This window comes from Oncorhynchus keta, chromosome 11, assembly GCF_023373465.1.
Source record: "Oncorhynchus keta strain PuntledgeMale-10-30-2019 chromosome 11, Oket_V2, whole genome shotgun sequence".
In the NCBI taxonomy this organism is placed as follows: Eukaryota; Metazoa; Chordata; class Actinopteri; order Salmoniformes; family Salmonidae; genus Oncorhynchus; species Oncorhynchus keta.
Window position 1 is genome coordinate 37,370,024 of NC_068431.1, and position 19,388 is coordinate 37,389,411.

The following is a 19,388-nucleotide window of genomic DNA, read 5'->3' on the forward strand; positions in this document are numbered from 1 at the left end:
GGGTCTGAATAAATTCATTAGGCCCTAATCTATGGATTTCACATGAATGGGAATACAGATATGCATCTGTTGGTCACAGATACCTCTAAAAAAGAGTTGCGAAGTGGATCAGAAAACCAGTCAGTATCTTGTATGACCACCATTTGCCTAATGCAGCGCGACACATCTCCTTCGCATAGAGTTTGATCAGGCTGTTGCAAAGTTGCTGGATATTGTCGGGAACTGGAACACGCTGTCGTACACGTCAATCCAGAGCATCCCAAACATTCTCAATTTGAGACATGTCTGGTGAGTATGCAGGCCATGGAAGAACTGGGACATTTTCACAATTCCAGGACTTGTGTATAGATCCTTTCGAGATGAGGCCGTGCATTATCATAAAGAAACATGAGGTGATGGCGGCGGATGAATGGCACGACAATCCTGGGCCTCTCATCACAGTATCTCTGTGCATTCAAAATGCCATCGATAAAATGCAATTGTGTTCATTCTCCGTAGCTTATGCCTGCCCACACCATAACCCCACAGCCACCATAGGGCACTCCGTTCACAACGTTGACATCAGCAAGCCACTTGATCACACGACGCCATACACTTGGTCTGTTGTTGCGAAGCCGGTTGGACATACTGCCAAATTCTCTAAAACGATGTTGGAGGTGGCTTATGGTCGAGAAATTAACATTCAATTATATGGCAACAGATTTGGTGGACATGCATGCATTCAGCATGCAAATACCACACTCCCTCAAAACTTGAGACATCTGTGGCTGTCAGGATTTGGCCAGGGTTGTTCCGGTTTTTGGTCACTAGATGCCCCTATTGTGCTTTTTGACCTTTTGTTTTCCCTTGATCCCCATTATTATTTGCACCTGTGCCTCGTTTCCCCTGATTGTATTTAAACCCTTAGTTTTCCTCAGTTCTTTGCTCTGTGTTTGTATGTTAGCACCCAGCCCTAGTATTCTGTGAACTCTTGTTGATCCCGGTGGACTCTCTTGTGGAATTCTTTTTTTGTTCTTGTTTATTTATTTTTTAGTATCTTTTGAGGCTTTTTATGCTATACCTACCACCTTGTGGATTTACCTTTTTGTCTTGGAGGATTACCTTTGTTCTTGTGGAATTCCTTTTGAGGTTGTGGAGTTTCATGTTTTCCTGAAGGACTTCACTTTTTACTTCATTAAATACACCGTCTCAAGTACTGCTGTGTCTGCCTCATCTTCTGGGTTCTGCTGACTATTCGTGGCTCAGTTGGTTAAGTGACTGTTTCTCACTCCGGAGACCCGGGTTCGTAACCGGGTCCTGACATGTGGCATTGTGTTGTGTGACAAAATTGCAAATTTTAGTGTCCTTTTATTGTTCCCAACACAAGGTGCACCTAACTATTTAATCAGCTTCTTGATGTGTCACACCTGTCAGGTGGATGGATTCTCTTGGCAAAGGAGAAGTACTCACTAATAGGGATGTGAACAAATTTGTGAACAACATTTGAGCAAAATACGCTTTTTGTGCGTATGAAACATTTCTTGGATATTTTATTTCAGCTCATGAAACATGGGACCAACAATTTACATGTTGGGTTTGTTTTTGTTCAGTGGTATGAATGAGATTGTGTATATCGATGGAGTCTCCTCTTCACTGATGACGTTGAGACTGGTACTATTTAATGATGCTGCCAGTTGAGGACTTGTGAGGCGTCTGTTTCTCAGACTAGACACTGATGTACTTGTCCTCTTGCTCAGTTGTGCACCGGGACCTCCCACTCCTCTTTCTATTCTGGTTAGGGCCAGTTTGCGCTGTTCTGTGAAGGGAGTAGTACACAGCGTTGTACGAGATCTTCAGTTTCTTGGCAATTTCTCTCATGGAATAGCCTTCATTTCTCAGAACAAGAATAGACTGACGAGTTTCAGAAAAAAATGTTATTTGTTTCTGGCCATTTTGAGCCTATAATCAAACCCATAAATGCTGATGCTCCAGATACTCCCACCCACACATGCGATGACATCACCTGGATTCAATGATGTTTCTAGAGACAATATCTCTCTCATCATCACTCAATACCTAGGTTTACCTCCACTGTATTCACATCCTACCATACCTTTGTCTGTACATTATACCTTGAAGCTATTTTATCGCCCCCTGTTCTGGACGACCAATTCTCATAGCTTTTAGCCGTATCCTTATCCTACTCCTCCTCTGTTCCTCTGGTGATGTAGAGGTGAATCCAGGCCCTGCAGTGCCTAGCTCCACTCCTATTCCCCAGGCGCTCTCTTTTGATGACTTCTGTAACCGTAATATCCTTGGTTTCATGCATGTTAACATTAGAAGCCTCCTCCCTAAGTTTGTTTTATTCACTGCTTTAGCACACTCTGCCAACCCGGATGTTCTAGCCGTGTCTGAATCCTGGCTTAGGAAGACCACCAAAAATTATGAAATCTTCATCCCTAACTACAACATTTTCAGACAACATTTTGGACACTGTTAACAACCCTCCAGACGAGCTTCAATGCCATACAACTCTCCTTCCGTGGCCTCCAATTGCTCTTAAATACAAGTAAAACTAAATGCATGCTCTTCAACCGATCGCTGCCTGCACCTGCCCGCCCATCCATCACCACTACTCTGGACGGTTCTGACTTTGAATATGTGGACAACTACAAATACCTAGATGTCTGGTTAGACTGTAAATTCTCCTTCCAGACTCACATCAAACATCTCCAATACAAAGTTAAATCTAGAATTGGCTACCTATTTCGCAACAAAGCATCCTTCACTCATGCTACCAAACATACCCTTGTAAAACTAACCATCCTACCGATCCTTGATTTCGGCAATGTCATTTACAAAATAGCCTCCAATAAATTGGATGCAGTCTATCACAGTGCCATCCTTTTCGTCACCAAAGCCCCATATACTACCCACCACTGCGACCTGTACGCTCTTGTTGGCTGGCCCTCGCTTCATACTCATCGCCCAACCCACTGGCTCCAGGTCATCTACAAGACCCTGCTAGGTAAAGTCCCCCCTTATCTCAGCTTGCTGGTCACCATAGCAGCACCCACCTGTAGCACGCGCTCCAACAGGCCTCTCCTTCCAGTTCTCTGCTGCCAATGACTAGAACGAACTACAAAAATCTCTGAAACTGGAAATACTTATCTCCCTCACTAGCTTTAAGCACCGGCTGTCAGAGTAGCTCACAGATTACTGCACCTGTACATAGCCCATCTATAATTTAGCCCAAACAACTACCTCTCCCCCTACTATATTTATTTATTTATTTTGCTCCTTTGCACATTCTTCCACTGCAAATCTACCATTCCAGTGTTTTGCTTGCTATATTGCATTTACTTCTGCAAAAACTTAAATTGGACTCTTGTGTTGAGTGATGGGTTTAATACAGAGTGCTCCTTACTCAACCCACTCCATTCACTGCAATGTACATGGGATACACATTTGGTTGTAGAGAGAAAAATACAGCTCTCTCAGCTAAAGTGGAAAATATTCATTAGGGTCTCTACTAACCAAATATAGTTTGTTTTTGAGGGAGGCTGTGTCACACGACCTGCTGCTGGCTTTTTACTCCACCCCTTCCATAGCACCCAATGCAAGACACTATATATTAAATACATATTGGGTTGTAGAGAACTTTTCTACCTGTCTCAGCTTTTTACATTTTTATCAGGCAAGTCAGATAAGAACAAATTCTTATTTACAATGACGGCCTACCCCGGCCAAACCCTAACCCGGACAATGCTGGGCCAATTGTGCGATGCCCTATGGGACTCCCAATCACGGCCGGTTGTGATACAGCCTGGAATCGAACAAGGGTCTGTAGTGACGCCTCCAGCACTGGGATGCAGTGCCTTGGACCGCTGCGCCACTCGGGAGCAAAGTCTCAGCTAAAGGGAGGGGGCGGAGAATTGCTACTGGATATGTATGACACAGTCCCCCTCCAAAAACGAATCATACTAAGTATTTCCCACCTAACTTTAGCTGAGACAGGTAGAAAAGTTCTCTCTACAATCCAATATGTATTGTATCGGGGGCTATGTAGGGGGTGGAGCACCCTCAAAACGAACCATATTTGGTTAGTAGACGCTACTAATTATTTCCCACCCCTTTAGCTGAGACAGGTAGTAAAGTTTTCTCTCTACAGTTCAATGTACTTAACATACCAGTGTCAACATTGTATTTTTTCATTGTTGGTCTTTAAATAATAATAATTTAAAACCATATTTTTTATTTGTTTTCATAAATGACTTATGTTTTCTTGTTGACACAATACAAGAAGCCATTGATATACCCTAACATTCAATACATTTTTAATCAGCTGATGATATTACAATGTGGGCTTTTATTTTGAAGGTTTCATCATAAAACATTTTATTTTAAAGTGACGTCAGCGTTATGCAGAATAGTATCAAAGATTTTTATGACTAAACCAAGATATACCACAGCCTGTCATTTCAAATGGGAACAAATTAGCCATAGTGGACAGAACTAGCAAGATTCTATTGGCCCGTTCTAGACAATATTTGCATATTTCCGTTGGGGAACGCCTATTCTGTGAAGTGCGCGTGTGCAATAACTCTATTCGCCTTTGCACTTCTTCTAAACAACGCAATTTTGTGAAACTTTGGCAAAGGGTAAAGTTCACAAAACTTAGTCAACTCTGTCTATAACAGATTGTAGTTCTGGGAACAGAACATTTGAGATTAAACGTTTAATCGATGAGTACATCATTAGAATATCGGCCAAATGTATCTCGTTCCGTCTTCTCCCACTGCCGGCCATTGGGCTTCCTCTCTACCATATTTGGCAGTGAGTGGAAACGCCAACCGGATGCTTCACATTTAAACATCCGGGTGAAATATCTGTCTCATTGTTATATCTGTGATAATACTTTACTGTTCCTGTTTGTCGGAGTCAAAAGTTACTGCGGCCCTGTCTGTGGTCTATATTTCGCATTTTAACCGGGAACATTTGCCGTTTATTAGCTCTAGGGTTATGTTACGTTTATTTTGAACGCGTACACATTATGCTTTAGTAAAGTGAATCGCCATAAATGAGGCAAACAGGTGAATGTATGAGGCCAGAGGTTTCAAAACAAGCTCTCCTCGGGAACAGAAAGCTTCGATATTTTCAGCTTTTTTTCTTGGTAAGAGAGACCTATTCGCAAGTTGCAACAAATATGTAATTGTTATAGTATTATTTATGATAATGGTAAAAATGTGATCGACTGGTATGGGTGTTTTTTTTATTTTCTTGCAACACAGGTCTACTGTCTGGCAATATTCAAGTAGCCATTGACGTCAGACTTTGAACTGTGACCCGGAACCTGTACACTGGAGGTCCTCCAGGATGGCTGGGCGAGGCTCTGACATGATGGAGCACGATGGAGAGGAAACTATATCAGATGTCAGTTTTCCCTTGGGAGAGGGTGTGTATGGCCGCGGAAGAAGTACAATCTCTATGTCTGATGAGGGAGAGGAGGCTTTCTATGTGCCTGAGAGGAGACCCTCCCTGGACCTGGGAGATGGCCTGAGACCCATGGACACTACTCACTGGTGAGACACTGACCATACCACAACACACAGCACATGTCATGTGCCCAGAATTAAGCTTGTCCCTTTCCCCATCCTCAATCATTCATAGTTTGTGTGTGTGTTTATTTGGTGTGTTTGGCAGGCATGATGTGGAAAGGGCTCAAACCCCGGTCCACAGCTACAATTCGGTAAATAGTGATACACAATTCTGGCCATCTGATGAACTGGATGAAGAAACTGAGCTGTCTGCTACTAGGTACACTAAAACATGTTGATTTATAGACACTCATACACTTACATTAACATACAGTAAAATGAAAAGCATTTGGTCACACACAAAATACATACACTTGCGTTACATTTTTCTTTACAAAGTATTAACACGAAACAGGAACACAGACCGTTAAAGGACTACAGTACGTGAACATATTAGTTATATTATGTGAACGGTTCCTTGAAGCAGCACTAGTTCACTACTGCTGATGATTAATTCATTTTCCATGTGATGTTCTATTTAGAGTCCAGCTGGAAAGAACAGAGTCTTACTCCAGTGGCTACTCCGTAGACAGTGACTGTGAGACCAGAACCAGGAAGTAAGAAAAGTCATCCATGTTTGATCAGGCACAGACAGGATGCAATCGGTTGAAGTGTGTTATTAGGGTGTAATTATGCATACGTTTATCTGAGTATTTATTCCTGAGTATAACGTTGGTGCATGTATGTCCATTTGTTTACAAATAGTCAAATCGGTGGATAGGCTCATGCACTAGTATGTGTCGCAATATTTAATCTTCCACCGCCTCTCCAGGTCTCAAGACGCTGCACCTAAAGAAGAGGGTCCTGCAGTGGAACCTCCGAGACCAGAGCTGATCAAAAACCCAGACGAGAAGAGGCACCCTGCCCTGACTGTAGACTTCACCTTCAAGGTGGGCTCACACTTCACTCTAGTCTAGGTGATGTACTGTATGTTCAGCAACAAATGTTAACATGTCCCTAAAGTTAAGTGTAGTGGATGAGAATTGCTTTTCTCTTGTTTTAATTGTATTCTGTGGACCCCAGGCCATCAGGAAGACACTGGAGAAACTGGGGAAGGATGATTTGAGGACATTTAAGATCACGCTGTGGAAGCGCTACCCAGAGTCATTCAGCTCTCCTCCCCAGGGCATGGACATGGTGGACCTGGTGGATAGACTACTGGAGTTTTATGACCTAGAGGTGGCCCTGCAGCTCACCAAGGCCCTGCTGAAGGACATGGGCCTCAAACGCCTGGATGCCTACCTCACGGACCTCTGCAAGAAAAGTATGCACGTTGGCTTTATTTCATTTGATTCATGTAATAACGATAAGTAACAAATGTAAACTTTGAGTTATGATAGGGTAATAGTTGAGCTATTTATACATTATACAGTACTTCAAGAACCAATGGGTTATACACTAAAATGTTGAATTTAAATGGCCATTGAACAGGAAATATACTAGACTGTGCCTTTTTTAATGCCTGTGTTCTCTCTGTGCAGATGAGGTGCGTTATGAGCTGAGAGGCACTCTGTTGAGAAAGTACAGCTGGGTGTGTGAGGGTGTTGCCCAGCAGGGAGAGCATAAGGCCTTTGACAGTATCTTTAATGAGCTCTATATAACAGACCGAGGCAATGCTGGGCCCAACATCGAGCACGAGGTCAGAAAGATCGACAAGCTGTCCACCAATCGCAAGGAAGAGAAGCGGATCACCTGTAGCCAGATCTTTGACCCCGATGTGATTTATGAGAAGCATGTGAGTCATATAGTGACCAACGGCATCGCCGGGGTAGGGAAGTCTATGGCCGTACAGAAGTTCATCATGGACTGGGCAGAGGAGCGCAAGCACAATCATGTCTACTTCCTGTTCCCACTGCCCTTCAAAGAGCTCAACCTCATGCTGAAACTGAAGATTAGCCTCCTGGAGATCGTCCACACTCTCTACCCCGAGACCAAGGCGTTGCCCACCTTCGAGTGCGACGAAGGCAAGGTCATGTTCATCTGTGACGGGCTGGACGAGTATGCACATTCCCTGGACTTCCACCGCACCGAGACTTGGTGTGACAGCACTGAACCAGCCGCCATGCACGTGGTGGTAACCAACCTGATTAGGGGCAACCTGCTCCCCTCGTCTCTCCTCTGGATCATCTCTCGCCCCCTCACCTCTAGTCGGCTGCCCCCAGAGTCTGTGCACCAGGTGTTGGAGGTCCGTGGCTTCACCAACGAACAGAAGGAAGTGTACTTCAGGAGGAGGTTTCAGGACCCGGCACAGGCCGATAAGGTGATTGCCCACCTGACCTCCTGCAAGACCCTCCACATCATGTGCCATCTGCCCATGTTCTGCTGTGTGGTGCGGGAGGTTTTCCAGCACACGTTTAGGGAGAAGGGGCCGGATGCAGAGCTGCCCAAGGGGCTGACCCTGATATACACTCGCTTGCTGCTGGTGCACCTGCATGTGCGTGGTGCCAGGGGCTCAGCCTCCCGCACCCCGGAAGAGGAGAGGGACTTCCTGATTAATCTGGGCAAACTAGCCTTTACAATGCTGGAGAAAAACCAGATGGTCATTGGCAAGGCCACCTGGAAGGACTGCGGTGTGGATGTCGCTGAGGCTGTCACCAATAGTGGCCTGTGCATTGAGTTCCTGATCGAGCAGTTTGTCATGTACCAGGAGAGGATCCAGACCTTCATCCACCCCACCATCCAAGAATACCTGGCTGCCCTCTACGTGTTCCTCACCTGGAGGTGTACGGGGCAGAACGTCCTGCAGCAGCCACGGAATAGCAAGTTCTCACGCATGTTCAAGGACCCCGGGCTGCTGGACATGCACCGCAGTGCTATAGAGAGAAGCTTACAGAGCCCCGATGGAAACCTGGATGTCTTCCTGCGCTTCCTGTTGGGCATGGCCCAGACAGCCAATCAGGAGCTGCTACAACGCTTCCTACCCGATAAGAACAAATGCTCATCGGCCTCTGAGGAGACGGCCGCCATTATCAGGAAGAAGATTAAAGAGAACCACTACCCTGACAGGAACGCAAACCTGCAGTGCTGCCTGGACGAGCTTGGTGTTGGTGCTGAAGCTCCCAGACGCAGCCACTCAAACTCTGTGAAGAACCAATGACTGACTACAGTATTTATAAAGATGTATATATTAGGTTTGAAATATGGGTTGTATAGTTAGACAAACTTTTATAAGGGAATTGGGGAAGAAAGATATGGATTACTTCAGGGTTCCTTTGTAACTACTCAACTGTGGTAGTATTGTGGAAATATGTCATGAGAAGTAGCCACAAGGTGGCAGTAGCATTACACTACTATACTACTGAGACACAGAAGAGTGAAAGGGATGTGACAAATTACATTCATAGGCAGTCATATGTATTGACTGTATACTTAATATAACATTGTGATGATGTTTTACACTAGGTATGTGCAACTGATGGGGGTGGGGGGGGTCACAAATTCCTAACTCACGACAGGCCGCAGTAGCGCACAGGTCTGTGTACCCACACATGCAGTCAGCGCCAGCCCCAAGCCTTTTGCGGGCAAAACATTTTAGTGGACCCCTCGACAAGGAAGAGAAACCATTTAATTTCCTGTAATTCTACACATTTTGCCATGGGGCTTACAGCAAATGTTGCAGTTTTAAAGCAAGTTTTCGGCAATTCTACACATTTTGCCATGCGGTCGAGAGAAATGTTAGCAGTTTTTGAATATGATATCTGAGTGAGAATTACTAACAAAATCAATGGGGGCCCCTGGATGGTAATTTGACCATGATTACTACAACTTTAGATAGCTGGCTAGACTTACTTACCAATCTAATTAAGTGACATTTCAGATGCACAACCAAATTTCAAAATTGCACCTTGCAGGGTTGGGTCAATTACATTTAAATTCAGAAAGTAAACCCAAATCTACATTTTCCTCATTGAAAAGCATTAGAAGATAATTGGAGTTGGAATTTAATTGTATTTCCTGAATGTAAATGGAATTGACCCCAACCCTGGCACCTTGTGTATTCTACTATTCTAACTCACAGCAAGTTGAGATCCCAACTGAGTTCATGAAAAAAATATTTAAAAAACATTTGGGGCATTTCCTCCCAAATATGTTCTCACTCGCCTATAGTAGGCAACCCAGACTTGCCAAAAGCCCTGAGGGATGCCAACTTTAATCTTTGGCATACTCTAGGAATCAGGACCTTTTCAGACCTATTTCATCAGAAAACCACTACACTGAAATCCTTTCAAGAGCTCTGCAGTGAATTAGATGTGCCAAGATCCCATTTTTTAAAATATCTTCAAATTAGACATGTAATTTCCTCATTTACCTCCAAGAGGAGGTTTAGAACTCAGTTGAATGAAGTTGAAACCCTTCTTGTCACAGCACAATCCATTAAAGGCAAAATATCTTACATCTATAGACTCCTTTCTGAGAAAGGAAGCTCCTCCTTTACTCCTTTGAAAATAATCTCGGAAAAGGACCTTGGTCTGACTATCAGTGATGAGTTATGGGCTGAGGTTTGCGACAGGGTATACTGCTCCTCTACCAGTGTAAAAATTAAAGAATCTAATTACAAATTGTATTATACTCCTTTGAGACTCCATAGAATGAAAACCGATATGTCTCCTAACTGTAAAAGATGTACCTCTGAAAGTGGAACCTATATGCATGTATTTTGGAGCTGTAGGGTGATTGCCAGATTCTGGCACATACTGCTGCACAGAAAATACTAGAGGTACAGTTTGATATGACCCCGTGTATCTATCTTCTTAATGCCCAGCAGGACTTTGTTCTTGATCCTGACGGAGAAAATTTGCTTATGACTATTACATACTTTGCTAAGAAATGTATTCTTCTATTGTGGGCCTCTAATACCCCCCTACATTTAAAATGTGGATTGACCAGATTGACTTTCTTCCTCTTGAAATGCGCAGATACATGTTGTGTAAGGTACTGTAAAACCTAAAAACGAATTATTGGCCCGTCGTCTCAGCGAATGCTTGAAATAGCTGATAAGAACCTTGATAGTGCTGCTGCAAGTGTTATATGTTGTTGTTTTTTGTGTGTTTTTATTTTAATTTAGTTTTTGAGTACGTGTGCGTATGTGTGTGTATGTATATGTGCGTATGTGTGTGTATATATATATATGTACCAAGGGAAATATATAGATTAAGAAAAATAAATGCTTTTATTTGACTTTATCATTCATTTTAATTGTATTTTTATTTTTTCAAATGTATTATTTTGTGACTTATTTTTTTAAAGCCTGTCACATCTGTGAATGTGGAATGTGTTTTGTTGGTTGATCGAAAAACAAGAACTTAAAACTTTAAATTGAAAAAAATATATATATATATAAAACATTTGGAAAGTGATTCGCAGGCCTACAGAAGGGGGGCCTCCCTGCTTTACACAATGGTGAGCTGATATAAAACACTAATGCATTTACATGTGCTTACAAGGTGCACATAAATGACATGATGCAACCTTATTTGCAATGGCTGTCTACTTCCAGAACAGTTGTGGTCTCTCCGTCATATAAAACACAATTGAATCCATTTCTAACAGATGTGAAAAAATAAGGGCAGATGAAGAGAAGTTCCCTCTGAACTAAATTGCCTTTAATCTAGATTACAGAGTCTGTGGCAAAAAAAGTCAACAATTGAATGTATTTATCTATCCCTATTATGTGAGTCCTCAGGATCGCATTAGAATCCATATGACTTATCACTAGATGGAGCAATAGAAATGCTACGTGGTACAAAAAGTACCCAATTATCATACTTGAGTAACTTTCTATTAAAAAGGTCAAAGTGAAAGTCAGTAAAATAGTGTTTGGTTTTAAATATCTAAGTATCAAAAGTAAATGTAATTACTAAAACATACTTAAGTATTAAAAGGTAAAAGTATAAATAATTTAAATTTCCTTATATTAAGCAAAGCAGACAGCACCATTTTCTTGTTTTTAAAATGTATGGATAGCCTGGTGCACACAGACATTATTTACAAAAGTTGCATGTGTTTATTGAGACTGCCAGACCAGAGGCGGTAGGGATGACCAAATGTTCTTTTGATAAGTGCTTGAATTTGACCATTTTCCTGTCCTGCTAAGCATTCAAAATGTAACAAGTACTTTTGGTTTTCATGGAAAATGTTTGAAGTAAAAAGTACAATATTTTCTTTAGGAATGTAGGGAAGTAAATGTTGTCAAATATAAATAGTAATGTACAGATACCCTAAAAAACTACTTAAGTAGTACTTTAAAGTATTTTTCTTAAACATGAACACCACAGAAGGGTTTTGTTATTCATCCAATGTTTGCAGGGGCCTGTTGCACAAAAGTAGAATTAAGACATCCGGGATAAATGACTAAGCTGAGCTCAATGAAGCCAAAACATGTGCGTCCAGGCTTAATTGGTTGCACAAAGACCAAGCCAGGATGAGCAGACACGGATTCATTAAACCAGGTGAAACCAATCCTGGATAGGTGCGCGCTCACGGCTCACTCAAATAGACCCCGCCACAGATTAACTGATTTACCATGGCAACTAGAGCCGCGTACCTTTCCCCGTCGGAAGCACAAATCCTCATGGAGGCATACGAGGAGGTAAAATATATAATTAAGAAGAAAGGCAACACCGCCACAGTGATAAAGCAAAGAGAAAAAGCGTGGCAAAGTATTGCAGACCGCCTGAATGCGTAAGTAGTGCACAATTACACACTCACCGCTCCGCTGAAACATCACAATTACAATTCAAATATTTAATTCACATCTCCAAAAACGCAGTTGTACTGTAATTATGAAACGGTTAAATGTTTAATTGAAATGCACTGCAGATATGAGTGAAATTGTGTAAAGTAAGTCCATCACACTGTATAAAGCTATGATAAATTATTATTAAAGCCTTACATTATTATTTAACGTTACTACGCTCAGTACGGTTTAATCTTAGCCGTTGTACTCTGCTTCTAATGTTGTCCACCGTTTTTTTTGTGTTTCTCCTGCTTTCATGAATGTAAAGCTGCTTTGACAGAATGAAACAATTGTGAAAAGTGCTATATAAATAAAATTTAATTGAATAAATAGATGAGCTATAATAATAATCACTTTAATTTATATAGCGCCTTTCAAACGACCCAAGGTCGGTTGCTCACTGCACTGCAAAAATGTATTTCTTGTCTTGTTTTCAGTTAAAAAAAAATATCTAAAAAACATCTTGAATATTTTCTTGAGCAAAATTACCTAGGAAAATAAGCAAAAAAATCTGCCAGTGAAACGAGAACTTTTCTAAAATTAAGTGTTTATGGAAAAAGTGAACTTATTTCAAGAGAATTTTTATTATATTGACAGATTTTTTTATTTGCTTGTTTTAAGCACACATTTACTTAAAGTTTATATTTTTTGTCTAAACTATATTTATTTTGCTAGGTCATTTAGCAAATCAAGAAAATACATCTTTAATTTTTTTTTTGTTGATTATTTTTACTGAAAACAAGACAAAAATACCAAGTAATTTTTTGCAGTGTGACTCCATTAAATGTGTGTGTGTGTGTGTGTAGATTAAACATGAACGGGCCAAAACGGACATGGCAGCAGGTCAAAATCAAATACAAGAACATTCTGCAGAATGGTATGGTCCCTGACTAATATTTAACAAAGCACAAGCATATATTGTACCCAGAAGGTGCCTGCTCACACATTGTCTGTACTGTTTTAGCAGTGAAAAAGAATACCCACAGACAAGGCACGGGTGGTGGGTCACCAAAGGCTGACCTTACCCCAGCAGAGGACATGGCCTTGGAGCTAAATAAAGGCAGGCCCGTCTTAGAGGGGATCCCTGGGGGAAAGAGACGAGCATAGGTTCCTCCCAAGATGCCACCCGCTTCATTCAAGGTATGTCCTTCCATCTCTACATGGGATACAACCACATTCATATTGAATCAATTTGGACTGTCTGACTTTGGTTTACCTATTGCCTTGCAGTGTCTGGCAGCACTGTGTTCCTGTTAGAGCCACCAGCACAAGCACCAGACGATGCTGATCCAGTGAGTACTCCATCAAAGGCATACTGTAGGCCTGGCATGTCTTGTCTACTAGCTTCAATATGAATCCGATTAAATGTGATAGGGTGAAGGCCCCAGTGCAGCAGCAACAGCACATGATGGAGACGATGATGAGGAGGAGACCATCTCTCTGGATTCCAGAAGGCATGAGGTATCATGGTAAGACTGTGAGTACTATTTACTCTACAATGGTGAGGAGTCCTCATCAAAATCAAAAAATCTAATTTCTTTTACAGGACCCAGATGCTATACAGTGGGAAAACCAGCCTGGCAACATAGTGCGTATTAATAAAAGGACACCACATCCTGCCAAATTCCAGCTGCGCTAATTGTATTGTGTTCACAGAGCTCACAAGCTATCAGAAAGTTGTATGGCAACCACCTCCGGCGCCAAATAGAACTGGCAGACATAGACATTCAGTACAAGAAGAAAGATGGAAAATCTTGCACTGGAGTCCGAAATAAAAAAGAGGACAATTAGGAAACTGGACCTTGAAATAAAAAAACTTGAGAGGGAGGTGAGATATGCCTTCAATGTACACTGTATGCTAACTGTAACACAAATGTATTAATCATTATTTGTATTTCCTCCCCCAGCTCCAAGAAGATGACACAGCTCAAAATAAAAATTAGGTATATTCTCGTAAAGTCAAGTGAGCCATGACATATGAGCTCTTATTGTGAGCACACAGGACGGTGGCATCTTTCTATGTTTTTTTTAATTTTCCCAGCAATCAGTACAACCAAGTCATCGTTATAAGGCATCGCCCTCTTTGCCCACCCCCCAGCACCAGGTGTGGCCACTAGCCTATATGAAGGCCCAAAATTGTGTGTTCCTTTCTGCTCTGACAATGGCATGCCCATTCGTGCGAGATGTGGTGGATGAAGAAGCACTTGTGCTGAGGAGAGCCTTCAGGCGAGAAAGGGTCTTCAGGGACCGGTTGGACCCACTGGCCTTCCCTGACGACCATCTATATGAAAGATACAGGTTTTCTGCAGATGGCATCAGGTATCTATGCAGACTACTGGGTCCCAGGATTAAGCACCGCACTGCACGGAGCCATGCACTGAGTGTGGAGCAAATGGTTTGTGTGGCCTTGCGCTTTTTTGCTAGTGGAGCCTTCCTGTACTCAGTGGGGGATGCAGAACAGCTGAACAAGGCCACAATTTGCCGCACAATAAGGAGTGTGTGTCTGGCTATCAAAGCATTAGCAGATGTCTTCATCTCCTTCCCTGGCCACAGAAGACTCTGTGACATCAAAGAGGAGTTCTATATTTGGGTTTTTTTGGGTTCGTTTTTTTACAAATTTGGCCTCTTATGATGTTTGTGCGGTATACTGTGTGTAATACAAGGCTGCAGGGAGGCTACTGCATCCATTCATTTGTCTGTTCAGTTGATGTGTATGGATTTGTCCTGCATTTATTTTAGTGTGCAGACATGCAGGGTGTGTTATATACAGACCTTTGAATGTGTATGTATCATTTTGTATAATATGCTTGGATTCTGTGCTTTCCATCTTGTAGAGTCACTGTGACTTCAGTTTCGAAAGGAGCTGATGGTTTACCTGCTTTGTTTTGTCCTTATTCAATAAAGGAACATAATGTTACACATTGTGTTTTTATATTCATATGGAATGTGTATTTGTTTATATGACAGAGTACTAGGGCCACACTGAAGATAAAGTCATAAATTTATGAGGCTGGTTCTTTCTGCAGAAAAGCTACATATTGTTTTGATACTTATGACAATGTGATACTTAATATTCTGGCACATCAGCATGTCTTTGTTTATGAAACCATACTGAAGTACAATTTCACGAAATGCCCCGCATCTGTCATTTTAACAACAGTCCTCCTTTAAAACAACTGGTTACAATATTATGACTTGTCTTTTTTTTCCCTCTGTGGCCCTAATATTCTATCATTTTATATATAGTCTATGGGAAACTGTAAATTATCTAATGATGGCAACATCTAAAATCATTTATCCAAAATCATTGAAATTAATGATCAAACGTTTAAATAATGACAGTGGGTCTAGTTATGTGATAACAATGTATAGTGAGCAGTGAAATAACTATTGGTTTCCATTTGTGGTGACTGCTGACTGACATTAGGGATGAGATTAAATAGATCCTGGAATTTAGCCTGGTCTGGAGCAGGCTAGCTCCACAGAAAAAATCTCCATGGTAATTTATACCATAACATATCCTCCTGCCCCCTATCCATCTTTAGTGCAACCGGATTACGGATCAATTGAGCCAGGATCACCAAGATATCCTGGCTTAATCCCTTATCCTAGTTTTGTGCAACAGGCCCCTGGTCTGATGGACCAACAACATTATTGGGTTAACACACAGCCATAACAATTTGTAAAAATACTTAATGTAGACAGCATATATGGTTAACATTTGCCATTTACCTCTGCCAGATCACATCAATAAAAGCGCAATTAGTTTATATTAATTGATTTTTGTAAATGTATCTATCAAGACATGGGTGGAATAAATCATGTTGATCTTGAACAAATATAAAAGAAACAAGGTTTTCACTAATGATGTTTATTGCTTTGAACTGAACCAATTGGAAGGATACATTTCACGGAAATTATAAATGTGCCCCATTGAACACATTAAGGCCGGTCTACACACCACGAGGGACGGAGTTTTACTTTGTGTGTGTTGCAAATGTATTTCTTGCACTTGATGCAAGTGTACAGCGTCTTCCTGTCCTTGGGTCAACATGCATCGCAGCGCTTTTTCTTGGCTGCAATCTAGATGGATGAAAACACTTGGTTCAGGAATTTTACTAACATCTCACTCACATATATAGTTACAGCAGGCCATGGTAGGAGAGTAAGACACACACAAGCAACATCACTCACACTTACTTCCGGTATTGGAGCTGTTGTTTCTGTGGGTCAGGCGGATGGGGCACCAGCATCCTCGTCCTGAATCCTCCTCACAATGCAGCTGGGGTCCTTGGGATATATTGCGTCCTCTGGATTTGAGCTCTTACCAATGCCTTGCCCAGCTCCTCGAGAAAGAGATGTCTCCTTTGGAGCTTCCCTCTGTTCCAATATGGGTTCAACACCATCCAGATAACCAACGCGTTGTACGCCAAGATGTGGCCAGCACAGAGTTCTTCTTTTGCAGCTGTAGCCAGTCACCAGCTTGTCTAAATTGTCCACCCCTCCTTGTGGCATTGTAATCCATTATGATTTCTAGTTTTTGATGTTCCTTGCCACAGATTTTACCATCCCTAAGCAGCATTCCCATCCCCTCTGGCTTGTTTTTTTCCAAACTGATCCTACCATCATCAGCTTCCTCTTGAGCTCCTGTCTCAGCTTGTGCGAATTAAAAAAGTTATTGCATGTGATGTGGCCACAGAGTTCCTGTGTCACGTCCAGGACAACCCGCATCCCTTGGTTCTTCTCAGGTGCTCCTCCATCTGGCCACCCTGTATACACTTGCAAGTTCCACGCATACGATGAAGCAGCATCACAGGCAGCCCAAATCTTGATTCCATGCGGTAGACGTTTAGACGGTATGTACTGCCTGAAGGGGCAGCGGCCCCTAAATGGCATAAGCTGCTCATCAACAATAACGCTGGGCCCGGGGTTATAAAACGGGAAGGCAGTCCACCCACTTGTCCCACACTGACCTGATTGCAGCTAGCTTGTCTGGTGTCTCGGTTATTGAAGCGGATAATCCTGGAAATAATGGCGTTTTCCAGAGATATTGTTGCAGTTTCTGCATCCCACAGGGATTCCTAATTTGGTCCATCTCACTCCAAAAACACACCTTCCCTCCAAATCAGTGCAGTCCAGAATGATTTTCTGGATGGTGTCTGGGATGAACAGTTCAAAATTAGACTTTGTCCTGCACATGAGCAGTGGCGATTTTAGCATGTAAATCTTGGTGGGGCAACAAAAAAAAGTGGGATGCATGCCAGCAAAGCCACAACACTAAATAATACATTAATTGCACTATAACGGTGACAAACGGTGCCCACAAACTGTTAGGGCCTACAAAAAGCTGTCCCAACACCTTAACACTGCTACACCTGGCTATCAGCGGAGACTTGTCTGGCAGTAAAACAGTTAATTCAGCCTCATTTTACTGCCTTTAAAAAAACATAGCTGATATGGCTGACTTGCTTAAACAAATGTAGTTTCTCATGACAATTGAGATGTACAAACTATGGCATAAGAGGACGACAAGCGGATAAGAGGCAATCTGTAATTTCGATTGGTATTAATGACTGAGCTAGGACGGACGTAGTCAATAGAACTATTTGTTTAGCACTTTTGAAATGTACAGCGACAGAATTCAGAAAATGTGCTGTTCTTAGTGTTCTTTCTCCCTGTACACCAAGTCAGAACCGTAGGATAAATAAAGGGGGCATATAAGCAGACAATGAAACCTCTGACAATATTCAATGATTACATTTCTCAAAAACAGGTTATAGGCTACATGTGCACCACCAAGTCAGAACAGTACGCAAAATTAAGTGGTGAAAATAGACCAAATGATTAGGGTGAGGCACATGGGCTACTAACAGCTTACTACACAACATACACTTAGTATTACTTTCTTAGCTACAGTATACAGATCTCCCTTACATATTACATCATTTATGCAGCAGCATACAATACATTTTTGGATTCACCTTGTTGTGCTGTGCTCCCTTGAACAGGAAGATGGTGCGGCGGTCCTTCGTGGGCGAATTCGGTCATCAAAGTCTGGCATTCTCTGTATTTATGGTGCTTTCAAGACAACTGGTAACTCTGAAAAATCATGATGACGTCAATGATCTTTAGGTCGGTGCTCTAGAAAGGCCCGAGTTCCGGATTTACAATTCTGAGTTGGATGAAAGTTCAAAACGTATTTTCCCGGGCGTATCTTGTTTTTCGCAAGTTTCCAGTTGTCCTGAACTCACTAAAGTCAGATTTTGCAGTTCTGAGTTAAGTTGTTTTGAGCGTGGTACAAATAATGCTTAATTGACAGTCTGGCCAATGTCGAATGTTTATCATTTTAAACAAGGAAAAGAGACCCACACCGCCACTCCACTGAATAGCAGGCAATTGATTGCATTGCAATGCTTCCAGTTAGCCACTGATTCCTTCCAAACCACTCATTGTCTAATTTGCAATTTCCAACTTGTTGTAATGTTTATGTCCAATGGCCGATGGGCACGGATAGGTTTTATGTATAATTTCTCTTCATTATTTCTCTTCATATGACAGATTAGAAAGGATTTGCCAACTTAATTTATGATGACTGCTAGCTAAGATTTTGAAAGTACGATGTTGACATGATCAGTCCAATCAAAGATATAACGTGATTTGACGTCATTTTATCTGTGGCCAATGACCTTGAGCCTTCACTTCTAACGTAACTCTATGGCAGCACCCAAGGGGCTTGAATTTTCTAGCTCTACCCTTAGACTTGGCAGTGACGTAGTGTCCCCATGAGTGACAGAACACTGACCAATCACGGCACAACGCTCTCCATATTTTCTGCTGGCTTGCCCCACCAACACAGAAAGTACTGAGCTAGCCTGAAACTCCTGCATTTTGGAGCTGCCCTACTAAAAAAAACGTTTAAAAAAAGAGACCTTGTTTGCTAGCGGCTTTATTAACTCAATTCTATATATTTTGTACATTGTGTGCAAACTGACAACTTTTTTTTTCTTAAAATGTGTGGGTCAAAACAGGTGGGGCTCTGCCTAACCTACCCTGAATGACGAGTCGCCACTGCACAT

General features: G+C 42.0%; 1 protein-coding gene across 1 annotated transcript; it reads left to right on the top strand.

The window, feature by feature from the left end:
- The first annotated feature begins 4,894 nt into the window (after nucleotides 1–4,894).
- Nucleotides 4,895–10,759, top strand: nlrc3l1 (NLR family, CARD domain containing 3-like 1). The gene is made up of 7 exons (XM_035780457.2): nucleotides 4,895–5,152; nucleotides 5,271–5,561; nucleotides 5,683–5,796; nucleotides 6,059–6,133; nucleotides 6,349–6,466; nucleotides 6,600–6,840; nucleotides 7,058–10,759. Exons 2-7 carry the CDS (start codon nucleotides 5,356–5,358, stop codon nucleotides 8,671–8,673), a joined length of 2,370 nt encoding a protein of 789 aa, XP_035636350.1. The 5' UTR covers nucleotides 4,895–5,152; nucleotides 5,271–5,355; the 3' UTR covers nucleotides 8,674–10,759.
- Nucleotides 10,760–19,388: the final 8,629 nt, after the last annotated feature.

Coding starts and splice junctions, on each gene's coding strand:
- nlrc3l1 (XM_035780457.2), top strand. CDS start 5,356: ATGGCTGGGCGAGGCTCTGACATGATGGAGCACGATGGAGAGGAAACT. Junction 5,562..5,682: donor CCCATGGACACTACTCACTG/GTGAGACACTGA, acceptor TGTGTTTGGCAG/GCATGATGTGGAAAGGGCTC. Junction 5,797..6,058: donor ACTGAGCTGTCTGCTACTAG/GTACACTAAAAC, acceptor TGTTCTATTTAG/AGTCCAGCTGGAAAGAACAG.